The sequence below is a fragment of a genome, unplaced genomic scaffold, assembly GCF_019419815.1.
Source record: "Pyrus x bretschneideri cultivar Hongxiangsu unplaced genomic scaffold, Pyrus_bretschneideri_v1 Contig5, whole genome shotgun sequence".
Taxonomy (NCBI): Eukaryota; Viridiplantae; Streptophyta; class Magnoliopsida; order Rosales; family Rosaceae; genus Pyrus; species Pyrus x bretschneideri.
The window spans coordinates 7474675-7486187 of NW_025999787.1; the positions used below are offsets into that span (position 1 = coordinate 7474675).

An 11513-nucleotide genomic window follows, 5' to 3' on the forward strand; every position below is an offset into this window, starting at 1 on the left:
ACATCGGACATTTGTAAACCCTAATTTCTACACAACAAAGGCACATGCGTATATATAGCTTTTTCATATTTCCTTGCATACTGATTCAATGTATTTATAAACACGGTCTATCAATCACTAAAAGGGAGTTTTATTCGCTTCAATCACTACTTTCAGTTCCTCGATCGATCATTAAGGCTAAATAATGTATATAATTCGGTCAAAGTGCATACGCTTTGAACCTCATAAATATATAAAATCTGGAAAATCTTCGGTTTCTTTATTAATTTTGAAGATTTGAACAATTAAATTGAACCCTTCCCAACAACACAAGGTTAATTATGTACGAACTCAAATGAAAATTCGATACACAATACCAATATATTAAGAATCAACAACATAATGAATAAATAAATTAAAATGTATAAACATGAAAGATATTAAGATACCGGGATTGAAATAGAGTAATTTCAGATTCATCAGAAGAACTTTCTTGTAGTATTTGCCGTTGATGACGACGAATTTTGAGGCTCAGGTCCTAGTCTAAGCTCAAGGTCTAACTCCGAACCTGATAACTGCAAACTCTTTTCAAGTTGATCCCCGCGAACTTGTGGTGTACCTGGATTTTGATGATCTTTGTTATGTGATGGTGTTTGAGAAAGCAGTGCGAGTTGTTGCATAGTGGTGTCACTTTCTTCACTGAGAAACCAAGGCCATGGTGCCCTTATTGTGTTTCTGTCAATATCACGACCAATAGGCTTATTGTGTTGCAAAGAATTGATGGTAGGGAGTATTGGAGAGTACAAGGATGGCATCTTTGGGATATCCAAAAGGTTTTGTTTTTGTTGTTGTTGGTGGTGGTGTTTAGTTTCGATAGTATTAGATGAGGAGACTTGCTTGAGCTTGGCCTTGTCTTTTCGGTGAATGTTCATGTGCCCTCCTAAAGCTTGTGCATTAGTAAACCCTCTTTTACAAAAATTGCACTCATACGACTTTGCTGCTTGTTTGTTTGCTCCTTCTTGTTGTTGATCATCCGATGTCATCACCTGGTCTGAATTTTCTTGATTTGCCCGACTAGACTCCATCGCCAAAACCAAACAATTAACCGAGAAAGAGTGATGAGAAAGAGAGAAGGGAGAGATGGAGACAGGGAGAGAGAGAGGGATAGAGAAAGGGGGAGAGAGAGAGAGAGAGGGAGAGATGGGACAACTTGTTGGTAGCGAAGAATTATATTTATTTAGGGGGAGAAGGAAGGCCTGCATTCTAGATATTAATTACCTGGAAATTATTTAATTTCTTTCATAGTCATAGCATGTTACGCAATTTCAATTGTACCAAGGACAAAAAAATTACAAAACTTAGTCATGTTAAACTAGACTTGTTACTCTCTAATTATATATATACACACACACATTTGAAAAACAAGTATTTTGGTATGTTTGGTCTTAATTATATATTTATATATATATATATATATATCACTTCTATTAGTTTTTGTTGTATTATGGTGGGATCATTATACGTTTGGATACCTGTAAAGAAACCAACAAAATTAATTTGTATCTTTTCTTTTATATTTATTTCCAACTTGTTTTGCCTTTGGTGTTTCATAGTGGAACTAATTTAAGCACATATATATGCTTTAAATTATATATAGAACACATATAAAAAAACTAGTCACTTTTCTTTCTTTCTATTTTGGATGAAGTGATAACAACTCTTAGACAATCCCCACATAATGATAAATAAGATGATTTTGAATCAGCTTGATATGATGACTTCAGTCTGGTTCTTAATTTGTTTCCTTGTTATATCGATCATGGCAAGAAGTATTACTAAAAATAAGTGCCATTGTTTTTTTTGGAGGGGGAGCGGGGTGGGGGATTGTTTAATAGTTGATATACTTGACAGTTCAAATCACATAAGATCTTGCTCTTTGAGATTATAAAGAGAACAAAGGAATTATTCTTATTGTGACATGAGATTTTAATTAGCACTTTTTGTGTGCGCTTAAATTATTTACAAAAATTATATTTATAAATATTATTGACAAATATCTTAAATTTATTATGCAAGCGTGCCAAAATACTAACTACTTTTTTTTTATCTAATGACACGTCTCTTCTTAATATTAAAATTTGAATTCTACTGATACATATATTTTTAATGTTAGAATGGTGCCAAATTTGAATTCTAAAATAAAATAGTAATAATACATGCATGCATGAGTTATCAATGAATTAAGATTAATTGTAGGACATAATAGTATGAGAATTCTCATTGATGATGACAAACTTGTCTAAAAACATCACCACCTTAATGTTTGATTGATTCCAACTTTTCCATTTCAACAATTGTTTACCACTTGTGGAGTCCTAGTTAGGGTTTTGGCCGACCAGGCTGCAGCCATATGGTATCTACAGTGTTATAAATATATATATTGCCGTTTGACAGCCAAAGCCTTGGTAAGACTTTGAAGGTAGGGATGATTGTGAGCAAGTCGGCCAAAGTCCGACAAGTGAGTCCAACCTGGTAGTAAGGTTTCATGTGTCATATAATGTAATTAGCACTCACAGAAATGAGAAAAACGAAGCTGGCAATTAGATTTAAGTTTTCATAATAAGAACCAACTGGCATCATCTCAGCCCTAGATATTTGCCACGTGGAAGCATAAGACCGATAGTTGTTTGATTTTTCTTTAAAATCAATTCTTAACGAATACACTTAAACTTTTATAAACTCTTTACATGTTTAATTGTTTGGTAAGGAATGTGAATATAAAGGATTGAGGCTGAGAATGAATGAGTATGAGATAAACACATTCTTTCAAAGAGATCTTGAATTTTCAGGTGACTCTAAGGTGTTAGTAAACAAAGGATATGAAATGAACATGGTTTTATAGACTCTCTTGGACTTTAAATGAATACACTATCAAACAATCATTTAAAAATCTGATTGAAACTCGTAAATTTGTTAAAGAATAAATATATAAGATCTCTCAAAGAGCCCAATTCAGTCACCCTGATTTGACTTATTTTGTTTCTCTGTCTTCCAAAATTTGGTTTGTTTAAAAAGGGATTTGGAAAGCCACTAAATACTACAATCTAATGATATTTCTCTTTATTTAGAAATGAGAGGTTTTAGGTTCGAATATCTTGAATGACAAATTTGATGCCAAATTAAGCTGTATATTATGTGACTTAACTCAACTTTTCCTCCCCTAATATAAAAATATTGATATACTAAAAAAATAGGGTTTGGGAAGCACTTAGAGAATGTAGGCTTTTATTTAGGCTCTTTCATGGCCCATGGGTAAGACTTAAGAGAATTACGGCTTTTGTTTGCGCTCTCTTTTATGAGAGATTCATGAATTGAGTAATGGTTCTTACTGGAGGAATTTCACTTGTCTTTGCTGAAGTTGTTTTTTAATATTTTTAATTTTTACTATTATTAGGGGGATGAGGATAGTTCGAAATTATTACAATAATTCAGGAGAGGTGGGAATGTTGAACATGGTACACATGAATAAAAACCCAACGTTCTATCCACTAGGATATTCGATCACATCCGGCTTTGGTGAAGTTGATCTAAGGAATGTTATGGAAAAGCACCAAGGCTAACCTTTTATTTGATTGTTTTCCAACTAATTGTGTGACAAGTTCAATAAAAAAAAGAAAGGATTCTTCAGATATAGGGTTAGGGTTAAATTGAATTTGAAGGGGAAAAGTTGTATTTGCCATATATTCCAATCATAATTCTAAGAGGAAAAGTAACCAGATCATAATCTTCATTTTTCTCATATTATGGTTATCAAACAATTAAAGAAAAATGGAGAAAAAAATGACAAAACTGATGGTGAGAAGAACCGAACATTATACGGAAACAAAAAGATGAGTAAACAATGGAATTCAGATATTTTCTGCCAGAAAAGCGTTGCATCCTGTTCGCATTGTCGTTCTCTTTGAAACGGTGTGTCAAAGGGTCCAAATCGAACACCAGGGCTCAAATTTGTTATGTTTTGACTTTGATGCTAATTTTATGTCTTTTTAATTGTTTTTTTGTCCTTTCAACCATCTGATCCATCTGATTCACATCACTAAGTGTTGATGCCTCAAAATACAAAGTCATGGCTGAACTTGGTTGGTTCAAGTCATAGCACTCGTGCTAGTGACAGACTCAGACCTGGATATCCAAGTGGCCCCTGCAATCAAGGTATGTTGGTCGAAACTTGAAGGGGACGAAGCCATAAAGTGAAAATGACGTGGAAAAATATGAATAAATTAAAGTAAGATATAAAAAGAATAAAAGACTCGAGTGCGTAGTGAGTGTGATGGACCATAAATTATAATGTATTATGTAGGTAATGGAATCCAAAGCATCTAAATATCCACAGTTGAAGTATACAACATAACACATCTGAAGTTGTTAACTACAAAGTTAGTAAGAACAATCCCTACACTGATGAGGAAAGATTATGCCACCACGGCTCGACGTCAAAAACCCCAAAACTTACTAAATCTTGGAGGGGTGTAAAACAAAAAATACGAGTAGGTAAAAATAAAGATTTCTAAAAATCATTTAAATTTTTAGAACATACTAAGCTCCTGATGCAAAAACCTGTATAATAAGAATTAAAATCACACTGCATATAAGTATGAAAAAACAAGTATTGATGCGGAAACAATTATTCCACAAATTCAAGTAAATATCCTAAATCCTCAATATATATAAAAATCAGAAATTATAGTTCCAAAGTATCATATTGTAAACCGCAACACATAGGGAATACCATGGCATCAGTGAAAATCAAGTATAACTGGAAAACAGGTTTAACGCAATCATCAATAAAACAGAAATGGTATGCCCATCAGATAATGCAGACATACGATCTCATGCAGAGTTTTTTGACATGAAGATGTTGGGTATATAAATCTACGCTCTAGCAATATTACATACCGTAGGAGTTTGAGACCCTCTTGTCCCACATTGGTCAACAGTATTTTTTCACTAGCCTTTATATAGGCTTATTCCTTATTCTTAGTAATTAGAACTTGGACCATTTGGAAATGGATTGAAAGCTTGGGCCTTATGGTTGTGTGGATTAGGCTTGAATATAATATAGCCTAAATACAATTAATATTAATTAATCAAGACTAAAATTAATCAGATTCATTAATTTTAATTTTCGGATTAAGTTTTTAATTAATTAATTAATTAAAAAACGTTTTGATTAAAAGACACAGATATTAGAAAGAGTTGTGTACTTTCAAATACACTGAACATGTATTTGAAAGGGTGTGAAACAACCTATATATTTGCAATCACAGTATCCAAGTGAGATCATCTTTTCTTCCTCTTTTTCTTCCGTACGAAATTTTCAAAGAGTAAGCACACAAAACAAATTCCCTAGAATTCTAGAATCCAGTGCGGGTTGTAGAATTAGGTAGTTGAATCCTGGTCGAGCAGACGTTGTAGAACCACAAGCACAAGAGTGAGACGAAAATACTGTTCGAAGGACATAGCTTTTACACTAGCCTCTACCTTCTGTGATCAAGTTAGTATCATTGATATTCTTATATTAGTTTCTGTATTTATTGTATAATTTCATTCTGCACATCAAGTTTTTTTGGTTAATAAAATATTAGAATTTCAAGTTTTGTTTATTTCTACCATTTTTTGTTTAGTTCTGAATTGTTCTCCAACACATACACGTGCAGCTGGCGCTAAGCGCATCACATACAAATCCTAGTTACATCACATACAAATTCTAGTTACATCACACAAACTAGTACAAGCTAACACCTACAATGAATTCAATGCGTAACAATGCATGTGAACATACATATGAAGTTGATCCTGACACCAGACAATACTATAGACATCGTGTAAGCATACGTGGTGCACGGATAAGTCATATATAAACATGCCATGGATAATCTCTCAAATCACAAGTGTCACAAATCATAATTTCGTACAAAGGATTTCATAGTAGCAAAACGTTCCAAAGTAGGGTTCACAAGATTATAAATCACATCGTCGTCAACACATAAAACACTTGCATTATCTAAGTAAAAGTAAAGCATGATATAAAAGTATCATGTAACAACAGTTTTGAAAACATATATGTATAATATAGTTTAAAGGCAAAAGCCTATACATATACACCGTACGGTCGTAGCCGCCATGTCTTGCACGCTCTTGTATACTCGAGATAACTTTCCTAAAGTAAAAAACAACCTTTATTTAGTAGCTCAAATACTATAAAGATTATTGGAAAACAGGGCTCGAACTATCATTTCTAGCGCATGAAAGCCAGTGTTCGACGCCACAGCACCGCGCAGGCGGAAGGTCGACACGCGCCACCACACATCTCCATGCGTTGGCACGCGCTGGGAGGTGGTTGGCATGCGCTTCCCTCTCCTTCCATCAATTTGAATTTAAATCCCACATTGATGAGTGAAGAGATCTTGAATAGGCTATAAATAAGTTGGGCTACTACTCATATTACCTATTGGTTTTATGGTGGAATCCTAACTTTCTTCACGGTATCAGAGCAAGTTGTCTCACATGTAAAGCTCAACGGCCACACGCGCTCCACGTTATCCCATTTGTGTTTGCTAATTAGGACTTATCTTTGGGGTTTAATTTTCTAATATTATTCTTCTCACCAAGGAAAATATATACAAGATTGATTTACAAGAAAAGAAACATCAAATAATATATTTCCTAATTACAAGCAGATTACAAGGACCCAAACAAGTAACTAAACTAATTACAAAAGGTCAACTCTCCAACACTCCCCCTCAAGTTGGTAAATAAATGTAGTGCATGCCCAACTTGACGAGAGAGTTGTAGAACGCTTGACTTGCAACAGCTTCAGTTAAGATGTCCGCCAATTGATCCTCTGACTTTACGAACGGGAATTGAATAATATTCCCATCCAACTTCTCTTTAATGAAGTGTTTGTCAACTTCCACATGTTTCGTGCTATCATGCTGGATTGGGTTGTGTGGGATATCAATAGCTGCTTTATTATCACAAACCAAATTTGAGGCCAACTTTAAAGGACACTCGAGCTCATCAAGTAACCTCCAAAGCCCTAATAATTCATATACTCCTTTGACCATACCCCTGTATTCCGCCTCTACACTTGATAAAGCAACCACTTTATGTTTCTTACTCTGCCAAGTCACTAAATTACCCCCCACAAATGTAAAGTATCCAGATGTAGACCGTTGATTAGTAATGTTTCCCGCCCAATCTGCATCGGTATAACCTTCTATCTGGCAATGATCATTTTTGAAAAACATGATGCCTTTCCCGAGGAGGACTTTAGGTATCGTACAATGCGTTCAACTGCACATATATGTGTATCACTCGAAGAATGCATAAATTGACTAACAACACTTACTGCATATGCAATATCAGGCATGGTGTGATATAAATAAATTAACCTCCCAACTAACCTTTGATAATGATCTCTGTTAGTGGGAACTTGATCAGGGTGCACGGTAAGATGGTGATTTTGGACAATGAGGGTGTCAGCCGGTTTACAATCAAGCATCCCTGTTTCAGCTAACAAGTCCATAACATATTTTCTTTGAGATAGAAATATAACCTGTTTAGATTGAACTACTTCTATTCCAAATAAATATTTCAATCCACCAAGATCTTTCATCTCAAACTCGGTTTCTAAGAAATCCTTTAGCCTTGAAATTTCGTCTTTATCATCACCCATAACAATCATATCATCCACATAAATAATAAGTGTCGTCAATTTCCCCATTCAACGTTTCAAGAAAAGTGTATAATCGGCATTGCTCTGCCATAATCCATATTTCCTTATAGCTGTCCAGAACCTACCAAACCATGCCCACGGTGATTGTTTTAGTCTATACAATGCTTTATTCAACTTGCACAATACTCCGGGTTGTGAAACCGATGCATAACCAGGTGGAATATCCATATACACTTCTTTAATATTACCATGTAAGAAAGCATTTTTCACATCAAATTGCTGTAATGGCCAATCTAAGTTGGCTGTCAATGAAAGCAACACTTTTACCGTATTAATCTTTGCTACCGAGGCAAATGTAGTTGTATAATCAACACCATACGTCTGAGTGTATCCATTGGCCACCAATCGTGCTTTGTATCATTCAATGGACCCATCAGCTTTGTACTTAATAGTGTACACCCATCGACATTTGACTTTCTTCTTTCCTCGAGGTAATGGAACTAAATCCCATGTTTGATTTTTCTGAAGTGCATCCATTTCTTCCTCCATTGCCTTGGTCCATTGATTGTCAGATAGTGCCTTCTTCAATGAACTTGGTGTGCTATCATTGGATATTTGTTGTACTAAAGCTTTGCCGGGTTCTAATAATTTTTGCGACGACATATAGTTAGCAATATGGTATTTAGAGCCTTTCATTGTTTCCAGTGAATATCGATTGGGTGGTTTTCCTCGGTTGTGCCTGAAAGGTATTTGATAATTTGGAACATCGGATACATCAACAAGGATAGTAGAGCTTACCTCAGGAATATTTGCAGGAGTATGGTCATTTGGTGGTATTATATTTGGAGATGAGAAGGAGTAGTATCGGTTGAAGTCTTAGAATTGGCAAGTGGTAGCACTGTTGTTGTGGGTGAGGACGGCACTGCCGTGCCTACTGTTGGTTCTGTGGGCAGCATTACTGCTGCCGTTGGTTCTGTTGACTGGGCTGGCAGTGTAGCCGCTGTAGGCTTGGCTGCTGGTTCGGCTAATGGCAATGGAAGATCAATGGTAACACTCATGGGCCAATCATTCTCATCATGCAGTGTCTCCCCTTGAGGAGTAGGATTGGAAAAAGCCGAAGGGTAATACATCTCGGACTCGGAAAAAGTAACATCCATAGTAACACACATTCGACGTGAAAGAGGGTGGTAACAACGGTATCCTTTATGATGGAGTCTGTACCCCATAAAAATACAATGGAGAGCACATGGATCAAGTTTCGTCCGTTGATTCTTATGAAGATGAACAAATGCAACACATCCAAAAACTCGAGGTGGGAGTACCAAAACAGACGATAGATGCATGAATGTAGCAATGACTTGTAAGGGTGTAAGAAAATGTAACACTTTGGATGACAGGCTGTTGATAAGATAAGTGGCAGTTTGAAAAGTAACATAGAAGTGGGAAACATGCGCCCCAATCAAGAGTGAGTGAGCCATTTCTAAGAGATGGTGATTTTTGCGCTCAGCACCCCATTTTGTTGAGGAGTTTGAGGACAGGTAGTTTCATGCAGAATTCCGTGATTAGTTAAATAATGTGAAAAATCATTATTAACATATTCACCGCCATTATCAGGACGCAAAATCAGGATTTTAGTAGAAAGTTGTGTTTGAACCATGGTGTGTAAGGTCTTAAAAGTCGAAAATACATCACTTTTATGCTTAAGAAAGTATAACCAGGTCATCTATGTGCAATCATCTATGAAAGTTACAAACCACCTAATACCAGATGAAGTAGTAATCAGAGATGTTCCCCAAACATCCGAATGAACAAGACCAAAAGGAATAACACTTTTATTAGAATTCAACGGATAAGAAACATAGTGACTCTCAGCAAGTATGCAAGTGTCACATTTAAAGTCTGAAATTGAACAACCAATAAATAAATCTGGAAACATATGCTGCAAATAACTAAAAGATGGATGACCCAAATGGTGATGCCATAACCATATCTGATGCCGCTTGTGATCAATGGCTCCTTAGGCGAGATTGACTCGTCGTGTACTGACATCATCCAAAAAATAGAGATCCCCCTCTTAGTACCATGCCCAATTATCTCCTTTGTGATAATATCTTGAATAAGACAAAACTTTGGATACATTAGCACACAATAGTTTAATTGTTCAGTAGCGTGGCCATGAGACATCAATTTATGTTTTAGTAAAGGTACAAGTAATGTATGAGGCAAATAAAGGGTTGGCGTGAGGCACGCGATGCCAGCGCCAATTACCGACGAGGTGACACCATTAGCATTAGTAATATTACGTCGTTGTGGAACGGTATCATAAGCTAAATCAGTGGGATCATAAGTTATATGGTATGTGGCACTGGAGTTAATGATTCATCCGGACTGAGTATCATCACTATTCATATTAAAAGCATAACCACAGTTATTTGAGGACTCCAGAGACATATCAGAAGAACTCGAAACAGGAGAAGGATCATCCTGAGATATCAAAGATAGTTGGGATACAAAGGTGGCAAGATTGGCTTGCCCAAGCTTGGCTTGCTTGTCTCGTTCCTGTTGTTCCGAGGCTTCAAAGGTTCCCACCAATCAAGATAGCCGTGTAACTGAAAACAATTATCGTGGCCATGCTTTTCACTACCATAGTAAGTGCAATCACCAGCCAGGACGGGTGGTTTGAGACGAGGATGACAGTGACCCATGGTGGGCTGTAAGGCCATCTTAGCAGCAAAGAGTGAGCCATGTGCTGGGCTCAAGGCAGTAACCTAAGGTTGCAGTCCTAGGCTCTGTGCAGTTGGCTTCTCGAAGGCGCAGGGATGAGTGGACTCGCGGCTCGTGCTGCAGGCCAGCCACCATTGTTGTCCCACTTAGCAATTGTCCTCCGATATTCATAACAACATGTCTCATTCCTTCCTAGCAAACATAGGCAAAGGTTTATTCGAGGGAAGGAATGAGCTCAGTTCGTAGAATATCACTACAAATTTTATCAAACATCTTATCCAATCCTGCAAGAAAAGTGTAAACACGATCCGTTTGAACAATTTTATTATAAATTTCAATATCAGTACCGCACTTCATTGGATTGGGTTAACGATAATCAATCTCTTGCCACAAAGATTGAAGAGCACTATAGTATGTCTCAATCGATCGTCCATCTTGCCTCATGCAAGAGGCCTTACAGGTAAGATCATAAACTTGAGATATATCAGAGCCGTCATAATATGTGCGAGCAAATGCGTCCCACACTTCCTTTGCCGTCGGTAGTCGAAGAAAATACCAAATCAAACTGTGTTCCATATAATTGATGAGCCAACCCTACAATGACGTTCTCCGTACGCCACTTGGTGAAGGCCAGATCGTCGGTAGATGGCTGGGGATTACTCCCAAACAAGTAGCCCAACTTGTCTTTTCTAGCAACGAACATTTCAACAATTTGAGACCAAACTCCATAATTATCACCACTGAGTTTGATGCTAATCGAAGTAGTAGAAGAATCATGATGGACAATCTATGTAACAACTTGTGGTAGAGGTGGGGTAGGATTCATGGTAGGGTCAGTTAGGGTAATAGTGTTTAAGGTTGCAGTGTTTAGTATAGTAGTAAAATCGGTTAGGATGGGGTTATTTCCACTGTGGAGTGGTGGTAGGTTCTCCATGAGAGGGTCGAGTTTGCTTGAGGTAACGGGCAGAGCAGAAATCCTAGGATCTCTACTCTGATACCATGCTAATTAGGGCTTACCTTTAGGGTTTAATTTTCTGATATTATTCTTCTCACCAAGTAGGAAAATATATAA

At 36.6% G+C, this 11513-nt stretch overlaps 1 protein-coding gene across 1 annotated transcript; it reads right to left on the reverse strand.

The window, feature by feature from the left end:
• Positions 1–458: 458 nt before the first annotated feature.
• LOC103954263 (zinc finger protein 11-like) lies at positions 459–1064 on the reverse strand. The gene has a single exon (XM_009366072.1). It carries the CDS (start codon positions 1062–1064, stop codon positions 459–461), a length of 606 nt encoding a protein of 201 aa, XP_009364347.1.
• Positions 1065–11513: the final 10449 nt, after the last annotated feature.